At 44.9% G+C, this 20,158-nt stretch overlaps 1 protein-coding gene across 8 annotated transcripts; it reads right to left on the bottom strand.

Moving 5' to 3' along the window:
* Positions 1-1,113: 1,113 nt before the first annotated feature.
* On the bottom strand, positions 1,114-18,645 carry SLC6A14 (solute carrier family 6 member 14). 8 transcript variants are annotated; one of them, XM_072334709.1, is made up of 15 exons: positions 18,537-18,645; positions 18,106-18,215; positions 14,700-14,868; positions 12,912-13,043; positions 11,322-11,483; positions 10,140-10,275; positions 9,317-9,449; positions 7,433-7,573; positions 6,200-6,428; positions 5,985-6,110; positions 5,773-5,891; positions 4,467-4,566; positions 4,112-4,221; positions 2,791-2,958; positions 1,114-2,497 (listed from the first exon to the last, which is right to left on the bottom strand). In XM_072334709.1, exons 3-15 carry the CDS (start codon positions 14,767-14,769, stop codon positions 2,348-2,350), a joined length of 1,776 nt encoding a protein of 591 aa, XP_072190810.1. In that variant the 5' UTR covers positions 14,770-14,868; positions 18,106-18,215; positions 18,537-18,645; the 3' UTR covers positions 1,114-2,347. The 8 variants fall into 8 exon arrangements, with proteins under 8 accessions (XP_072190810.1, XP_072190812.1, XP_072190813.1 ...); XM_072334711.1 differs by lacking the exon at positions 18,537-18,645 and adding an exon at positions 18,306-18,399; XM_072334712.1 differs by lacking the exon at positions 18,537-18,645 and adding an exon at positions 18,339-18,391.
* Between the last annotated feature and the right edge of the window lie 1,513 nt (positions 18,646-20,158).

The raw sequence follows: 20,158 nt of genomic DNA, 5'->3' as shown, positions 1-20,158 counted from the left end.
ATACTTCTTTTGAAACGTTTCCATGCTGTAGATGTGGCTTTTCAGGCTTTCTGGAGCTGCTCACATGTCTGTGTTCTCTTTCTGTCTGGAGACATACTTGTGTTTTGAGCCAGCCCCAAATCCACTTCTGTCCCTCTTCTACTTTTCTCTTTCCAAGAGTTTTCCTGTCTGTTTAGTTTGATCCGAAGCAGAACCTTAAAGGAACACACAAACAGAGTATTTAAATCCCTTGCCCAGCACAGAATGCCCTCCCATCCCAGTAACATCCCATACCCTGCAACACAATGAGCACTGAGATGTTTGGCACCAGCCCTCACTGCAGAGGAAAGCACTTGGATCAGCTGCCTCTGCACAGAGGGACAATAACTCCTCATGTAACCCCCAGGGGCCATCCTACAAACCCAGGGGATGGGCCAGAGCCATGACTGGAGAAGAATATGAATGCCAAGTCTTAAATATTCTTGACAGCTCCTTGGTGGATGGCAGCACTCAGCATATAAAGGAGAAAATCAGCTTCTCCCAAAAAAGTGAACAGGAAGTCTGCATGCACTGGGAGGGCAGGCTATGCAGATGTCCAAATCTGGATCTCCAGCCCACGAGAAGTTGCCTAATATTGCTCTTCTGGGAGGTTCTACTGGTACAACATCATGAAACTGACTCTTATACGCACCTATGAGCAGAGGAAGCCTCAGAGGAACAGCAAGGACTCTCTGCAGGGCAGTAGATGGGAATCAGGCGTAAGCCTTCAGTATCTCTTGTCCAAGCTCTCCAAGGACTCTTTTGGAGCTAGTTTGGCCAACCTGCTTCCCCACCACCTCTTGTTTACCTTCTGCATGACTGAGCTTTGAAGCATGGCTGTTGCATTCAGTCCTAGCTTCTATAAGAAGAGCCTTCCTGCAGGCTGAACCTTTCCTGTTCAATGTCCCCAAACATTAGAGAGGTGGTGGTACTTCCCACCCCACCAACTGCTGCCCCCACCTCCATACAAAAGGCTGCCATCTCAATTTCCAGCTCCACACAAAAGGCTGAAACCTCATTTTCCAGCTCAAAAGAGCCATTAAAAACAGAAAATTACATTTTATTTGCAGTCAAGTGTTGATTTGTCACAAAAACATCAGTATAAAACATAGAGCAAGGTGTGCGTCTTAGGCAACGAGCCACTATCCGCAGTCCTTCACTGTTCTGAAACGGTGACAAAGCCCTGAGAGGAAGGGATGAGAAACCCTGCTGCATTGTTCCCAAGGAACCATTATCACAGTGAGAGAGATATGCCCCAGCACAGAAAATGTATGCCTTCAGTCCACAGAACTTGGTTTGAGGGTTGTTTGGTGGGGAGGGGATTCAAGTCTTATCGTGAGCGAGGTCAGCTCTCTCCAGCTATCCCACTAGTTCCAAGGTGAAAAGCAAAACTCTGCTCTCCCAAATACATCACAAAGTGCCCAGCTTTTTCAGCAGATGTTGGACTACTGGTATTACAAGTCAATTCTAACCTTCATTTTGGGGTTCTGCTTCTTTCAGCTCTACCCAAAGACTGATAACACTGTTTGAACCTTTAGAAAGCACTCTGCCCTCACCTCGGTGGCTGCACGGAGAGCAGAAACCAAAGGTTGTCATTTGTGTCTGCAGAACCCAAGGCCAGATCATTGAAGATATGGGATTTCTGAATTACAGATGGCCAGATGCTGGGCATGGAGCTTGACACAACAAAAGTGACTTGGTGAGCTCCAGGAGAAATAACGATAGAGCAGCCCACTTCTCACCACATTTCCAGTGAGGGCAATTTCTTGCCACTCAGTATTTAGGTGCATAGACAAAGTGAAGACACGGTGTAGTGAACACCAGATCCTGAGCAGCCTCACAGCACTGAGCAAGGTTTAAAGAAAAACCTCTTCATGTTCCCTGAGCTGCAGGGCCAGGCAGCAGCACAGCCCCACACAGCACTGCAGAGGGCACAGCAGAAGGAAGAGCTGCATGCTGCCCACAGCATAGATGTGCATGCATATACAGCACCTTTCGGCTTAAATTTCACATAGCTGGGGAGCATCAGAGTGCATTTTTATTCTCCACACCAATAGTCACAGTCCAGCTGGATACTGGTGGGATGGAAGCAAGCATGCCCAGCCCATCAGCCTCAGGAGGCTACAAAGCTTCCTCCTGCCCTCTCATACCTGGTTATCTGGGGAGATCTGTTCCTCCCCAAGCATACAACATTACAAATAAATAACAGGGCTTGCTTGCATTTGAAGTTGGAAGGGCAGAAGGTTGATTGTTGTTTTGCATCGTCACTTTCTAACAGTTAAAGTAAAAACCACATCTAAGTTAAAAGTTGATCATCCAAAGAGCCATCTCATTCTCGAATGTATGTGAAGCCGGACACAGTAGGAATCTCGTGCTCCTTTTCCTTTTTGGGAGTTACAACGTGGCTGTATCTTTCTCCTCGGTGACATTCCAGGTAGGGACCCCAGTTTGCTGTGGGCCTGCAGGAGCTTGCAATGCGCTGAAAAGCAATAGCAAGAGACTGTTCATATCTTACCTTACACTCTGGGCCATTTTTAAGGCTCAGTAAAGCTGTAACTCTAAACATGTCCCAAACCTCAATAAACAGCAAACAAACCATCTACGTTTCATAAAACATTCTGGACTGATTCAGCTACTGATGTCAAACAGGCTAAGAGAGCTGTGACCAGCAGGGCTCTTCAACATGCTCTTGAGAAGAAGGCACAGACATTCCTGATAGCGCCATGAAAAGCAAAACTGGGGACAATGACCACTTCTTCTTTGTGCCCTTACCTGAAAAAGGTTTCCTTCCGCTTTAAGGATTTTTATCACAGCCACAATGGGAATCCAGATGACACAGAAGATGATCATACACCAGCCAACAGCAGTTCCCCATGTTGGGTATGGCACTGAGCCATAAGTGGGAGCTGAAAACGTCACTAATGACCAGACCAAAATTGCCTGTTTAAAAATATAGATAGGAGAGAAAAGCAGATTTCCAGTTAACCTCAACTTGTACCACATTTCCAACTTAGGTTGAGTTGTTTATTTGTATTTTTAAACTATCTACATATTCTGCAGTTTCTTCTTGCTTCCTGAATGTGAAGTTTGTTGCACAGGATTCAGCACTCAGCCATGGTCAAACAGTAAGACTGACAGACAGAACTCAAAGAGGATGTTGACATGCAAGCCAACATTTTAAGCATACCTGCATCTAAACAGAACTGGATTTCTGGGTTCCGTTGAGCCCAGCATTGGAGGAAACACGTTACTGAGTAAGCTCAGCATCTTTTTCTGTATGTTTTATGTGCTCTAACGTTCCTTTACTTACAGGAATGAAAAGTAATTGAAGACTAAATGGTGGCAGAATGAGGATATTTATAAGGAACATTTTCTTAATTATAATCTGAAGAGAATAAAGGCAATGCCTTCTGGCCAGAGAGACCTGCCACTACTCCTGGATTTCTGTCATACAGACAAAATACAACCACCTACAATCACAGCTAGGAATAGAGGAGCAATGGAAACATGAGAGACTTTAAGTGTTTTTACAGAACAAAAGAGAAATCTCAGACAGGTGAACATCTGGACATCCAAAGAATAAACCCATGCAAGAGATCTGTCCAGAAAATAGGATTTCTATCAAACAAGAGGCTAGGTTTTCAATATGTATTCTCTTAGTCTACAATGGTGAGAAGCCAGCTTCTAAAATAGACAATTTATTTGGCTCTGCATTACTCCTTGGTGTGTAGATCCAGCTTGCTGGATCTGAAGGTGTGACTTGTCCTGGAGAGGATGTTGGAGTCACTGTCCCTGGAGGTTCTCATGGAACGTGGAGATGTGGCACCAAGGAACGTGGTCAGTGGGCATGGAGGAGTTGGGTTGGTGGTTGGACTTGGTGGTCTTAGTAGTCTTTTCCAACCTTAACAGTTCTATGATAAGTGGCACATATTGAAAAGTATGGATAATGCACAGGATGCTCCACTGACTCAGTCATACCTTGTCTTTGCATACAGAGCTTGGGCACTCATCCCTGAACACTTGCACAGAAACCTATCCATTACCAAATCAATGAATTATATCACATTAATATAACCCATCCATCCGTACTCACCACTAGCAGCACGGGAGTAATGAAAAACCAGCACATCCTCCACCACATCCAGAAGAAACAGCTCTTCTTCCCAATCATCATTTCAATGTCTTCAATAAATCTGTTTCCTCCTGTGGAAAAACAACCACATGGTGTGTTGTAAAGCACATACGGACCTCGCCAGTGAGCCTATTCCAAATGGTGGAAGGAAGGAGGTGGTCAAGGTCAGCAACTCCAGTTCTATGATAATTAAACAAAAATCTTTAACCATTAAGAGGTTATAAATCTTTCACTGCAGAAACAAATGTTTAATGTGTGCTCTGTCTGTATAAATAATCTATAGCCAAATCGTGCCTGTTCAATGTCAGTGACTTACCATAAATGTAGACGATGCCTATTATCTCCAGGACTGCAGCAAAAAGGATTCCCCACCCAGCACAGAAGTGATCTATTAAGTTCACCCAGTAAATTCCTGCCTGCAAAACAAAACAAGAAAGAGGTAAAACTTTACCCAGTTCCTGCAGTATATTTATGCAAATAAACTTCTGTTGTTCAAGCCAGTTTAGCTGACCATCAGTCTGAGCTTTTCATATTCCCAGTTCATTGGGTTAAGCACACACCTGCAAATGTTATTTCATTTAAACATCCCTATGAGAAAGTAGAAAGCACATATGCAGATCTATGGTGTTTTGTCACATTAACGAGATCCATGTATATGCAAAGTGTGTATTAACAGCTGATAGCAGGATGTAAATTTGGCACTTACGGTATTAAAGCATCAGCTTCAATGTAACGTGAGAAAGAAATAAGGTTAAATGTTAGCAAAGACTGCTTCAGCCACTTTAATGCTGAGCTACAGGAAGGGCTGTGCCTGTTAGCAGCTCTGATAAGCTCGTCTTCTTACACACACAAGTTTCCCACATTGATAGTACAAGTCTTTGAACACTTGTATGCAGCAGTGGGATCACAGGGCAGGGAACAGCTTTATATATCTCACTCCCTCATACCACGTCCTTTGCAAACCCCCCTGTCATGTTTCATTACCTATGTAATTTTCTTGACCATTCGCCACAGCGATCTTTACATTCTCAGTCCAATTACACACAGAAATCTGTGTTCCTGGATGTAGTCCTTGCAATTAACCTTTATAGCTGTAAAAGCAATTGCCTCAAGAAAAAGCACACAGTGTACTGAAAATTCCATGTATTTCTGGAGGAGTAATGATGTGCTAATGGGTTTTTTTATGACTTGAACAGAGAATTTGTCAAATGCTGTCCTGTTCGGTAGTTGGTTCTGAACACAAAGGTCCTACCCACAACCAGCAGCAGTTCCCACAAGGCTGCAGACACACTGTGTACATATGCTTGAAATTACACAGACAATCTTCTAATCCCAGTAGCAAATGGTCAGGTTGATGGCTCACAGGCTATTTATAGGCCTTCTATTTAAAACAGACATCTCAGTTGAGTAACCACACAAAGGCTGAAGTACTCCAGCACTTCCCCATGGGAATTTCCTATTTGCACATCCAAGCACTTGCACAGCGTTGGTGATTCTCTCTGACTCATGCAAACAAGGAACTCTTGGGGAAGCTCTTGTCACATTGAAAGGGATGTTCTGAACCGAGTTTATCACTTGCAGAATAACTAAAGCCATTGCCAAAACGAAGTGTAGTACCTTACCTGAGTAACACAGATAAGACCAAGGAAGAAGAGCAATACACACACTCCCAGGGTTATAGGGATTCTCAACTTCTTCATCATTTTGGGATATATGTCTTGTATGGTGGTTGTAAGTGTTTCTGCAAGGAAAGACAAGCATGGGTTTTGAAGAGCACAACTTAGAAAGGTACTGTTCTTTTAGGAAGCAATCGGGTTCTTAAAACCCTACTCACCTATGGTGGCAAACTGGGAGTCAAGGCCCAAAAGCAGAAGCATGAAGAAAAATAAGAAGGACCAAAGAGGGGAAACTGGTAACTTGGAGAGAGCCTCAGGGTAGGCCACAAACGCCAGATCGAATCCTGGAAAGAAGCAGAATGATGGAGTTTACTGTTATGCTTTGGTCAAGGTCAGTTTTATGCTCACATCAACAGCACAATGATCAGCCTACCTGAGTCCACGACCTCTGAGACAGGTCTCTTCAACACAAATGCCATATGTCCCAGGACAGAGAAAATTGCAAACCCTGCGAACACGCTGGTGAGGCAGTTTGTTACACAAACAAAAATAGCATCCGAGTAGCAGTTGTTGTGGAACTTGTTGTATGAAGACAAAGCAACCAGTCCACCCCATGCCACAGAGAGGGAGTAGAATATCTGAGTAGCTGCATCCTTCCAAACCTACCAGAACCAAAAACACAGGAGTTACATTACTTTAAACACATCATAACTATTCAGGTCTGCTGTCCATGTAAGCTCCAAGATTTTTCTACATTTATACTAAATATCTGATTTGACTTCATTTGAATTACAGAACAGGCAGGATATAGCGTGCTGGAGGTGCTGCAGTCTCCAGCACTAACAAGGTCCTCTATGAACTCACAAAGGCCATATCCCAAGTATGTTACCAAATACTTAGGCCTTTTTGGGCCAACTCTGAAGAAGAGATTCAATTCATTTATATATGTAGGTTGTCAATATGTGAGTGTTGACACAGTGCCAATGAATAAGGAAAACCAGGAGAGGTCACAGAAATGAGCTTCCATGTGCTCAGTAACTTTTGTTCCTCAATCCATGACCCAACCAAATGGCTTATGTGGGAAACTGCCCCTGCTGCTTCCCCTCATTTAATGCCCGACTTTCACATATGACATCACAAATAAAGCACACTGAATATTTGCTTTTCTTCAAGTGGAACTAGTGGTCTGAACTATAATAAAAAAAATAATCCAGGCTTCCTTTGCACAAAGCACCCTTCCCTACTCATCTAATTTCCTGAGGTGATTTACTGAGCAACGCATAGCCTGAATTCCTCCCTGAAATTCTTAGAACCAAAGCAAGAGGGCATCGTGCAAGAGCAATGCTTGATCCCACACCAAGGGCCATCTCAACAGGCCTTGCTAGGGTGAAACTTTGCCTCTGGAGAACTGCTCAAAGGCAATGGGATAGAATTTGCTGCTGTCCAGTGTTGCAGGGTGGGTGCAAATTGAGAGCAGCTAGAACAGGGGCATGAAGCTCTCATAGAACTGCAGTTACTGGAAAGCCAGAAACTAATTGTCGATACAGAACTCAGGGCAGGAAGTGAAGAAGCTTTTGGCTGGATAAAGAATAAATAGTTCTGTAAATGCCAAGCCCAGATAACCTCAGAAATGTGTCATGCTTCCGGACCTGACACCACCTCTCACCTCTGCCTCCATCAACTTGGTGATGTTGGACTGTTTCCCAATGTAATATTCGATGCCATCCAGAGCACCTTCCAGGGTGGCTCCTCGCACCAACAAGATGAGCAGGATGACATAAGGGAAGAGTGCAGTAAAATAGACAACCTGCAGAAAGAAGAGCAGGGACATAACATTAGCAGTGATGGGATGCACAGCCCTCCATGCATGAGGAATGCCAAGGGTCTAGGCTGAGAGCTGCTGGTACAAAGAGCTGATAATCAGGGAAGTGGGACTGGAGGTGAGCACACGTCAAGCACTAATCATCTGGCTTAGCCAGTTCTGGAGCTTCATTCCAGCAGAAGGCTCAAGCCACATATCCACTTTTCAGATAGCTCTTGATCAGTTTCAGAAACGTTTTCTGACATAATTTATTGCTGTGGCAAGGCCTGGACTCAACTACCCCAGAGGTATCTTACTAGGCAGGCAAAGCTTCTAGCAAATGAGACCTGAAGCCAGCCAAAATTAGGCTATCAGGATGGAAATATCTCCTGTTGAGACAAAAACCAAAACAAAATAAAACAGCCCATGCTGGAAACTTTCCTTTTTACTGAGAACAAGGACTTTTCAGCTCTCCCAGACACAAATCCTGGTTGTTTGTCTATACAACTTCCAGCATGATGGGATCCAGGCCAGCAGCAGTGCAATTAGCATGCAGGCTGTGTTTAACAATGCTATTGTTCCTCAAATCTTGGTTTCGGTGTTACGCAGGCAGATAATTAGAAGAATGGAGCTGGTTTCACCAAGCCATAGCCCTGCACCATCGCATGGCAGTCTGCCGTTCTTGAAGACCTCTGTCATATTTGCATGCAATAGTCATTTCTCTCAGCTCTTCATCTCTTGCTTACTCCTGCCCAGCTAGATAGCTCTGATTGTTACCTTTCTCCTCAAAGAGTCTTACCTTCATACAGAAGTGACAGTGAGAAGAGCCATTTGCAGGGAACTCAAAGAATGCAAGCTTTAAAGGAACAACGTGGCATTACAAACGATGCTGGGAAAGCACAGATATTCCAGTCCAAAGTTCTAAGACAGAAGGCAGAAAACTTCAAATAGGAAGGAGAGCGGGAGGAGATATTAGACTGAGCAAAGCAAGACAGGCAGTATGGAGATGCGGAAAGGCACGGTGAGGGAAATCAGGGATCAAAAAATAACAAACAAGTGCAGAAAGGCTGAAAAAATATAACAGATTGAAGAGAGAAGTAATGGAGATGCAACAAGGGGAAAAGAAAGAGGAAGGAGATCAACTAAACTGAGAGAAGGGCCTTGGGCAGTGAGGAATGAAATACAGCCTGAGGTCTGGAGAGGATCCTCCCTACCCAGCAGAACCCAGGCAGGCCTGCTAATTCAGCAGAGTTTGCAAACAAGCACCTATGGACCTGGTCCCTGCAGGCAGCTCAGGAGTCCTGGGTACAAACAAGATTTCACAACCTGGTAGGTACATGTACAACTGCTGGCAGGACTCGACCTTTATTGTCCAAGCATCTCAACCACTCTGTAGGTGCAAATAATTATTGGGTGTTACCACAATGTATGTGCGTGTGCTGTCACATACACACGTTCATCACTGCCAGCCTGGATCACCTGCATGACAGCATGGACTCCAAACACAGGGCAGCCCTGGTGGAGCCCACAGATCGCTGCCTTAAGTAACTGCTGTGCAATCAGCACCTTACTTATATTTTATGTAACAGTTCTGAAGCCAAGGAGCAGCAGCAAAACCTAACAGTGGGTCCAGCAAATAGTGGTGGGTTAGCACCGCATCCTGCCTTGTGCTGGCCTCCTTCTAGTCCAACTGGGAGTGCTGCTGGGTAGGATCAGGCCAGAAACTGCTGTCTGCTTTTCCTCACTTACCTTCCCAGAAGACTTGATGCCTTTAAACAAGGCAGCTCCGACAATCATCCAGGACAGGAGCAGGCAGAGGGCCAGGTACCACACGATGTTGCCAGTCTCATCCAGCCCACTGGAGCGCTGAAGAGCCACTTTACTGGAAGCACAAAACAGCACAGTGAAAACAGGGACAGAAGCACCTGCACCTTTTCAGCCCCTTCCTGAAGGAAAACAAGCTGCTTCCTATAAGCATTGGCACTGAGGGACATAGTTAGTGGGTGTGTTGGGGATGGGTTGATGGTTGGACTAGATGATCTTAGAGATCTTTTCCAACCATAATGATTCTATGATGTATTTACAAGATTCTGCAGGCAGCAGCTATAACTGCATGATTGGAGCTGGAATACACAAACATAACCACGTGTTTTTCATTCCTTAACATCCACCAGCCCTCAGCTCCATGACTGACTCCATAAGTCCCATCGTGCCTTCAAGTTAACCATGACGTTCTCACAGCAGAAGAGCCCATGGCAAGAATCAGTTCCCAGGCAGATCGAAATCACACGGCTAAAGAAATGGAGATTTCAAAATAGGCTCTGATTATGAATAAGTATATTCTGCTGCATAAATCCTGAAGTAAAAAAACAGTTCCCATATACAAAGACACCACATAGTCCCTACCAGAACTCAAGAGAAGGCTTCTTTCACTGGGTTATTTTTCAGCTTGCTACATATTGGCTCATTTGCTTCCATAAAATTATGGGCCATCGCTCATCAATGAGAATTTAAGTTCCTCCTGCATGGATTTCCATGCTCATCCCCATTGATGAGATGGTTTCTTACTTACTTCCAGTACTGTTCGCTGGGAAATTGCACTGGTTTATAGTTGATGGTGTCATTGATACATGTGAGGTTGTTGCTTGCAATGAACGAGTAGTTTGCATGAATCATTTGTCCATCTAACGTCGCATTGCAGTCATTTACTGGAAGAAAAACAGCAAGGAAAAAAAAAAAAAAAGAAAATCAACAAGCAGTGACTGAAAAAAAACGAAGTCAGCCTAAGATGGCCAATATGTTTTCTAAGCAGTTCTAGCTCCAGGTAGCGCACACAACAAATATAACCTGCTCTCAATATTCAAGAGCCCTGTATCAACATTTAACATTAAATCTAGTAGAAGGTTATTTGAGACAATACCTTCAGCTGAATTTGGTATTCCTCCAGCACAGGAACTCAAAGTTAAAACATTTTGCTTCTTATAAGCAAGCAGCATCTATTTGCTCAATGAAGAATCTCAACGCTGCTCTACAAAGCCTGTGAATCTTATGAGATACTTTCAAATACACAGCTGTGTTACAGTCACATTCACATTTTTAAATAGCACAACCCAGCATGATCCTGTCCCTGGTTTAATAGGGCCAGAGGTTACACGGCAACTTGTTTCCAACTGGGCTAATAACTGATAATTGTCACACCAGCTTCACCTTTTGCCTTAAACTATTCTGATAAGAAAGCTGGGGAGATAAGCGTTTGGCAGTACATGCATTGCCAAACATCACGAATAATAGCACTGAGATACATTTTAAACAGTTAATAAAGTATGAAATTGACGCTTTATTGGTGCTTAGCATTATGGTGGCTACAGGAAGGCAAAGGATAACGAAAGCAGCCCTGATAAAAGCTGTAGGAATACTTTTGTTTCCTGTAAGAGAGGTATTTGCTTTCCCATTAGGCCTGGCAAAATAGGAATGCAGTGTTTCTTCTGGTATGTGCAATTTCCAGTAACATTAGAGTTTAAAGAGGAGGGGAAAAAGAGGAAGTTCAGCCCAGGTCTCGGTACATCTCCCACAAACCTAACGTTGGTGGAAAGAGAAGATGATAAGCGTTATGCTCATGAGTTTAGAATCAAAAACCAGGAATTGATTCCTCAGGCCACGGCCGCCATCTTCCTCCTGTCACCTCTCCCAGAAAACTGCACAAAGCACACTGTTTCAATAGAGTAACATTGAGCCATATCTGTTAGTACAATACCTAGGCGGGTTTTGCTGCAGAACTCATCTGCCCAGGAAAAGCAATCTGACCACGGAAGGACTTTTTGAAACGAGGCAAACAAGTAGTAGAGTGCATAAGCAATGATGACGTTGTAATAGATCGCCACAAACGTTGAGATGATGACCATCGTGACTCCCACTCCTAGGAAACAAAATGATGCAGAGTTTTCATTACCCCCAAACTCAAGCTGAAAAGCTGGAGAGCCTTCAGTTGACTTTTGCAAGGCATCTTGGGACAAAGACTACTTTTAATACCTGCACACAGTGACCAGACAGAAAGGGTTAGTCCATGAAATGAAGGGTATGATCCAAACTGACCAGCCCAGGCATGCTTGTGAAACAAGGTTCAACTTAAACCCATAGCAATAAGTGGACTAGTTATCAAGTCTAAGGAAGAAATTCAATAACTTTTTTCTTCTCCTAGCTCAGTGGGAAGCTTTGATTTCTTGGGAAAGTAGAGGAAACTATACAAAAACTTAGCACAGATCATCTTAACGATACCTTTCTAATTACTAGTTTTGCCAATTAAATGAGAAATAGCTGAAAATGGCAAAGGTCTGCCATTTATACCAGTATCCTCCTTTGCTAAAATGAACTTTGTTCTGCAAGCTGGAGAAAAACTGCCAAACAGTTCCTAATCACTCAGGGAATATATTTAAATCTATATCTTCACAGACACACAAAGCATTTGCTGTGTCTATAGAGTAAGTCAACCAGCCAGTTTGTAATCTCTTTTGTTTTGTAGGAGGTGGTGACTGAAGTACTTATTGCAATCACAAAAGAAAAAAAAAACCAAGAAAAACCTTCTTTGTTCCTGTATTAATGTCTCAGGTAGATAAAGAGGACAAACAAGACCAATTACATAGCCCTTTACACCCAAACACACATAGTCTGAGTGGAGGCATGTGAGTAAAGCACATGGTTGATTGCTTCCAGACACAAAAGTCTTCATGTAAAATCCAAACCCCCACATAGAAAAGCAAACCACCACTACAGAATACAACAACGCCTCTTGTCATGAGAGTCACGTCACTGTATGAAGCTGGAGCCTAACCTATTGGATCAGTCTTCTACCCACTGGAAGTGCCGTGACCTGGTTGACTGCATACATCAACCAACTCCATATGCCTGCACCAACTCTGGTGGCCAAATGCAGCATGAGCACATTAACATGGAACTGTACTGCAAGTTGTTTGGGACATGCAGGGTAAAGAAAGAGCAACAAGGTGAAGTTTGATTCACAATCTTTTTTGTACAGTGGCAGGTATGCAAGTGGGGTTTTCCCCACCAGGAAGCAAATGTGGTGATCTTCTTCTCTCCAGATAGCTGCAGTTACATGAATCACTGATAAAGCTTCGCATAGTTAGAAACTTCATGGGAAATCATTACCCATATCTGTTTACCTGTTTGTTAATAAGGAAGATGCTTATCTGGGAATATAACACTAACCCAGTTCCAGTAGGAGCATTCTCCACATATCGAACAGGAAAAAGCTTCTCATAGTTAGTAATTCTATGAGGAAATTGTCAATCCGCATCTGTTCATTAACAGAGAATTGAACAGTACCAACCTTGAAACAATGGTAATATTCTCCAGATAGAAATGGGCCCGAGGCTGGCAAACTGCCCGAGGGAACATTCCATGAAAAATAAAGGCAAGCCAGCTAATGCCAACATCAACGTGTATGGGATTAGGAAAGCACCTGAGAACAAAGAAAAAAAAGCAGAAAACAATGAGTCGTTCAGTATTCACTGCATGTTATATGGCCTCACTGCATTTTATATGGCCACTTTGCCCCATCTCAAATACCTGCTGTGGCTTTCTTGCTTTTTGCAGAGTATAGAGTTCTATATGTAAAACTTGTTTTCTATAAGACTAAGTAGTGCCCATGAAGAAGAGATGTGGGTTACCAGAATTGGTATACATGGGATTAGTCCTCCTATTGAGCTAAAGGGATTTTACAAGGACTACTGAAGATACCACTGTCAAAGAAACAGAACGCTGCTCAGCTGTAGGCTTGCTCTGCTTTCTATTCCTTTTAATTTAAGCATGGTCAGAAGCATTTCTTCACATCCTTAACAACAAGTTTCAGCTGCACCGTCAGAGTAGCTACAGGATGTCAAAGCACGAGAATTATTTTATACAGTTGGCTGACTCCTATGTCAAACAGGATCCCAGCATGGCTCTTGTGTAAGCCCCATTTTAGAGCTCACATTAACCTGACATCAATGAGAACCCTGTTCTGTAGAAGGGATTGGCACTCCTTTTGTGCACACAAGAAGAATGAGGGAAGAGAGAACACAGCTTTCCTGAACACGACCCAATATCCACATACGTAACCAGACAGAAAACCATCCTCTGTGCTGCCTGACTTAAAAGCCACTGAGGACCCAGTTCTACAAGGAACTGCAAATCCCTGCTGTAATTGAACAATATGAATAGCCCCCTTGAATTAGTTGGGGCAAAGAAGGTCACAAGAAGCAACACAATTGTGCTTTAAATGCTAAGCTTTCTGCTGCAGCAGATGCAAACCACCTAACAGACAGGCTGATGTCCTGACTTACTTTGTTTTCACAGTTTTGTTGAAGAGCCATAAGTAAGGCAATCTGGCCAATAATTCAAGCCAGTAAAACTTCTGTACTAAAAATGCCATCTTGTGTTCCACATGCAGCTGGATGAACTGCATTGTATTTAGAGTCCAATATTTGACTCTAAATGGCTGCTGGGCAAACAAGTACACAAAAGTAAGTATGCTGCACATTGGACATTTGCACTCTTCCTAATTACCAGTGGTTGTTTGGTGGGTAGAGACAGAGCTCTGGAAGAGCAGCCAGAGAAACTAGAGCCTCCATTTGGCTTTGCCAATTGTTTGCTGTGTGAGCAGGTAGAGGCTTTCTGCCTCACACTTCTGTAGAATCTGATGGGGATTATTGCTGAGCTTGGATAATTATTCCAGTTTAGCTCATCTACCCGAGCAAAACAAAGGCTAAGAGAGGACTCAACTGTACTCTATAAACATATCAAAGTGGTAAGCACTGAGGAGGGAGAACAGCTATTTAGGTTGTCAGTGAATATTGGCACACTGATAAAGAGGTGCAGGTAGGCGATGAGTTCTGCAATATTCAGATGGAAGCCTGCAGTTAAAACTAAATCATATCCCTCTTCTGAGCCAGTACTCAAAAAGCATAGAGACGCTTCTTCCTGCTCTTCCCATTCCTATCAGCAGGCAACATCCCAGTTCTCAGTGAGATGCTCACATCCAGCTTTGACAAAACACACAGAGCCTCAGGGCCAGCCTTCATGGCTTTTGGAGGATAGCAAGGAGTGCCCACCCAGAAGTGCCATTCAATACAGGTACCTCCGCCGTTCTGGTAGGTGAGATATGGAAAACGCCAGACGTTGCCCAGGCCCACGGCATAGCCCACCATGGAGAGCAGGTAGTCAGCTTTGTTCGACCAGTTACCACGATCTGAGTTCTCATCACTGTCACTGGTGTGGGCATCTTTTTCATTTGACAGACTGAAGTCCTTGGAAGAGAAGAAGAGGGAAGGCTCAGGATCAACCCAGGGGTAAGCAGGACAGTCGTATCCTCATTTATCTGTCCACAGCATCACCTGGACATCGCTGAGCAGGGCAGTCAGACGGGGTGGGCAGAGCCAGGTGGGGTGACCAGTCCAACTGGTCCTTGACCAGACAGCATGAACCTATCAGGGTCCTCCCAGGGAGCCCAAAGATTCTTCAGAGCCAGTTGTATCCTGATCCTCCTACCTTAGCCTCCTCTGCTGCCAGCTCCTGGGGGCAACACCTCCAGGGACCCCCTCCTCTGCTGCTGTATGTGCCCAGATATACCCATACTTGCCTAAATACAGACCTTTTGCCCACCTATTTAGGCCCTCCCATACTCCTGTATTTACCTACATCCCACCTGGATTAATGCTTTAATGTCTGCCTAGGTACAACATATCTCACCTGCCCAGCACTCTCAGGTAGTCATACACTATTTACCCAAGTGTCCCTATGCCCACCTGGAGCACTTCCATACCCTATCTACTCAAGTGCATTTGTAACCTGCCTATTCCCCCCCAAAACACACCTGTCCAGGTGCTTTTCTACCTGTCCAAGTGTCCCTATACCTCCCCGAATACCCGCACAGCCCACCTGCCCCGTACCCCATCCCCACCTTCTTCTTCCCGCAGGAGAGGAAGCCCGGCAGGCTGAGCATCCCCATCACCACCGCTGCCGAAGCCGCTCCGCTCTGCCCGCGCCGCCCGCTGCGGGCCCTTTATCGGAGCCTCCTCCCTCCAGCCGCCCGCCCCCCTGCCAGGAACTGCGGCCCCGGGGCTGCCCCACGCTCCGGGCGGGGCTGCGGGCGATGCGGGCCATCCCGCCCCCAGGAGCTGCTCGGGCACCCCTTGGCCGCTCGCCCCAGCCCGTGCCCACTTCCCCTCCGCACGCCCAACCCCTCGCCCACTTCCTCGGATCACCCGCCCGGCCGAGCTGCCCCAGAGCCCTGCCCACTTCCCCTCCTAAATACCCCCTGCCCTCTCCACTCCCGCTCTTGCCCGGAGCCGCTTCCCTTCCCAGCTCCTCATGCACCTGCCAGAAGATCTGACCCCGCATCACCCCCTGCCTCTCCCCACGGAACCGCATCCCGGCCGCCTCACCTCCTTTCCTGCCGCACAAGCCGTTCCCAGCACACCGGTCTCCCTTCACATCCAACACCCGCACCTGTCCTTTCCTCCTGTTCCCTCTCTCCCTCCTTCACCCCGGAGTCTCAGCTCAGGAGACGCACGACAGCAAAAAGGGCACAAGAGGGGTTAAACTTCGGTTTCTAAACACCTCCCAAGCACAGGGCGCACAAAGACAAGACAGGTCATAAAAGCAAAGCCACCCCCCGAGGAGGAATTTAACAAGCAATGGCTTAATGACGACAATGGCTTAACCGAGGACCGCCTGCACTTCACCAAGTTGAGCAGCCTTCCCCAGGCAAACCCTATGGGCACTCAGGAGCACAGCAGCGTGGTGGTCAGCCAGCTGCCTCCCTGCTCTCCATCCCACCCCCCCTTTTCTATCACCTTCCTACCTGTTCTCTCTCTGTTCTCGATTAGTGAGACTCCTGGTTAAGTAACACACTACCTAGCCTTGGTCACCATGTGTTGTGCTGAGAGTGAGAAGTGTGTGGGGCAGCATTTCAGCTGCAGTTAGGTCAAATCAGACTCTCATTTACCTCTTTAATCACCCTCAGAGATTTCTATTTTATAGCCCCTGGAAGGATGCCCGGATTCTGTGCCTTTAGAAACAAAAGCGAACACAAGCGTATTGCCTTGGCACAAGGTAAGCTCTGCAAATTAAAGGTAACCAAATTAAGAAAGCATTCCTTGATGGGCTGCCTGTGAACTGTGGGCTCAAACAGCCAACCCTGAACACAGAACACCAGTTCTACATGGCACAGCACACGGCTCACACTGAGGGCCAGCTGAGATTCTTCTGAAGCCTGTTTGGATTTAACAGAAGCTGAATCAATCTGGTCATCCCAATGTGAGTTGTGAACATGGAATTTTTAACACGAGACAGCATGGTTTTGGTTTGGGTTATGGAGAGCTCTGTGGACCACCAGCTCCTCAGGTGGAAAAGAACACCTTCCTACAAACCGAGTGTGACAAAAGCACCCAGATCTCTTCCGAACTCGTGATTCAAACTGGTTATCAGCTTGTTTAGAAACAGAACGAGATGAAAAACAACCTGTTAGCCACAGCCTCTCCCTCCTTATTAGGATTAAGTGTATGTTGTAATGCTGCGGAGTCACCAGCTGTGGCATTTTCTCTGTGTAACTCAAGATGACTAAAAGTAAAGCTATACCAGAGGTATCGCTCCTGGGATGCACTTGGTTTCTGACCATGGGAATGTTCTTTTCTCATGCATTTAAGGAAGTCGATAAATAAATCAAAGATCCAAGCACAGTCAGCACTCAGGGGGCGATCAGTGAAGAGATGAGTACAGTTAAAGGAGAGAACTTTGCCAGGGTCAGGCCTTTGTCTTTCTGCTTGGTAGACACACAGCTGAATGGCACAGCTGTTTGATCTGCCATTTCTAGAGGATGAAGATCAAACTCAAACCCTGAAGGCTGCTTCCTCAAAGCCAGCAGAGCTACCAGCACCATAGCAGCTGACTAAGTCACTTTTTACTTTGGAAAATCACCTCCAAACTATAATGAACTCCACTTACTGAGCATTCCATCAACCCAATTAATAACACTAATAAAAATTAGGATAGCTTCAGTGCTCTGACAAAGCAGTAAACAACCCTGAAACTTGCTACAGATATCTGTGTTTTCCATCTAGTTACACCAGTGGTTTTGTCACACGTTGGATATGGCCCTTAGCAAACACAAACACAGCTATAGCAGTAAAGTGTGCTTATTTAAGAACAAGATGAGTGAACTATTTCTTAATCTCTATCTGCTGTGATAGCAGTGCTAACTAATATTGGCACCTGGCACACATGTTCAAAACCAGATCAGCAGACAAAACAGTTGTTCATTTACCATTCCCACTGCCAACAAGCAGAAGCTAAAGACAAGAAAACCCATTCCAAGAAGAGGAGTGACAGCTGTTGAATAAGGAGGTGACACCACGCTGAGTACCAAGAGGCAAGTGTCGTGAACCTGCTCCACACCTAGGAATGGCAAGGGGTGTGCCAACGTGCATTGCATGGCCATGATAGGGATTGTTGGTGCATTCCCACAAAATGAAGTGAGGGACTACATGTCTGTAGTTGCTGACTGGCAGAAACAGCCTCCTCACTCTTCCTCTGTAACAGCATCATCTCAGCAGCAGACAAACACCAGGTAACCAGATAGCAGCAATGCATGTAACTAGAGAAAAAAAGGAAGAACTAGTTGGTCTTTGGGGTCTGAGGAAGAGGACCTCAAACACCCAGCCATCCAGCAACAACACGGAATTACTGTCATCCATATAGCTCCACAGCCACGTCATACTCTTCAGATGAGCAGAATCAGACAGACAGAAGGGACCGTCTGGTGGCTGGTGACCCTGCACACAGCAGGGGGTTAAAACAAGATGATCATTGTGGTCCTTTTCAAACCAGGCCATTCCATGATTCTATGACTGCAATAAACCAACAGACCAAGCAAAGCAAAGGCAGGCAGCTGGCTCCTACAGGAAGTTGGAATTACCTTCTCCTGCACAGGTGAACAAAGTTTAAACACAAAGCATTAATTTAAATATGAATAGTAGGGCTTAAAGTTTCAGCCTTGATTAAAGGATGGAGTGATAATGAGTAAGATTGCTTCCTCTGTGGTTGACTGACCTGCAGGTAATCTGGAACAACCTTTATCATTAACTTAAACCACTGATTGGTCGAGCAGTCCATAAAAAAAAACAAACGACAGGATTCTCCACCTGTCAGAAATGTATTATTTCAATGTGTGCAAGGTGGGAGAACATCTAAAAGGGAGGGATATCAAGAGCTGCTCAGATAATAGCGATAGTGTTAATGAAGGCACGAGCTGTGCAAATTGCAGAGACGAAACCAACTGCTTCTGATACTCGCTTGCCCCATCCTAATGGCTTCCATCCAACAGCTGCTGTGAGTCAACCAACAGAGACAAGAAGCATACTCTGCTTCCAGCCCTACTGATCCCTTCAGGGCAAGGGTGAGATTTAGCCCATGGGAAGAGGAGATAATCTTTTCTATATCCTTATTCCTGGTTGTGTTGTTGTTCTTTATCAGTTTTGTGCCTTTTTTTTTTTTCTGCATAGCTGGGAGTTCTGTTGCTGCCATTCAGGAGACCACAAAGAAGCTCACGTCTACTGAGTTGTGCTCTTGGCTGTGAGGTCCCGTCTTTTAAAAGAGTTCATGGAATGAGAGTTCCAAAAAGGTTGGATTAATTGCCTTAGACAAGTAACTTTGGGATAGGTGTACTGGAAACATCTCACTATTTGAAAGTCAACTTTTGGTACAAAAGAGGATTTAAAGTAAGAGGAAATAAAATGGAAAGTGAAAACAAATTAATCTTCTCTTTGAATCACTGGAGAAATACTCCATCAAGGCTTTCACCAAAATGGACATATTTCCATAAAATGTTTTTGTTTTGAAGAGGTGGCATTCTATGAAGGGAAACTCCACCACATCCTTAAAGGAACTCCTTATGCATTTTGTCATCACGTTAAAAGTCTGTATTAAGCCAACTGCAAGTAATGGTACCCCAAAGTAGGGGGCTGATAGTTAACTCATTGGTCTCCTCCAAACTGAGCAGCTGGAAAAGCACCGTAATTGCAAAATGCGTTAGTCCCCATGCACTGAATTAATAAAGGTGTTTTCAGGACTATTTGCAAGGCTGACAGCTTCTTATCTACTGTAGCTGATCTATACACTAGAAGTTCCTGTCACTGAGAATCTGTTGGTTTGTCACATGTGAATATAATGCTTCTCAAACATGGAGCTCCATCTAGAGTAAAGATCAAAACAAGTGGAGAAAAAAACAAACAAACAAACAAAAAAATTAATGAATCTAAAGTAGGATCAAATAGAGGGGAGATGCTTCTACCAGCTATGTCAACCTGGGAAAATTCTCAGCTGAAACACTGATTCACTTTGGAATCACTATAATGAGGTGAACACCTGCATTTGTAGCCCAGAATGCTTCATTCCTCCAGTTCTGCTGCTAAATGTGGCCCAGAGCAACTCAGCTTTTCATGGGCAGATAAGCCTGGTGCCAAATTAGCACCCAAGGCTGTAAGACAACAGGCCAGCCTCACCTCCAGCTGCCTCCTCCCTGACCAAATACCTTAAGCT

Source organism: Excalfactoria chinensis, chromosome 4, assembly GCF_039878825.1.
Source record: "Excalfactoria chinensis isolate bCotChi1 chromosome 4, bCotChi1.hap2, whole genome shotgun sequence".
In the NCBI taxonomy this organism is placed as follows: domain Eukaryota; kingdom Metazoa; phylum Chordata; class Aves; order Galliformes; family Phasianidae; genus Excalfactoria; species Excalfactoria chinensis.
This window is presented reverse-complemented; position numbering and strand designations above follow the sequence as displayed.

Excerpts from the sequence above, each read along its gene's own strand:
- SLC6A14 (XM_072334708.1), bottom strand. The coding sequence starts at position 15,569 with ATGGGGATGCTCAGCCTGCCGGGCTTCCTCTCCTGCGGGAAGAAGAAG. Across the intron at positions 14,869-15,521 it reads TCTCCTGCGGGAAGAAGAAG|GACTTCAGTCTGTCAAATGA; the intron begins GTGGGGATGGGG and ends TTCTCTTCCAAG. Across the intron at positions 7,574-9,316 it reads GCATCAAGTCTTCTGGGAAG|GTTGTCTATTTTACTGCACT; the intron begins GTAAGTGAGGAA and ends TTCTTTCTGCAG.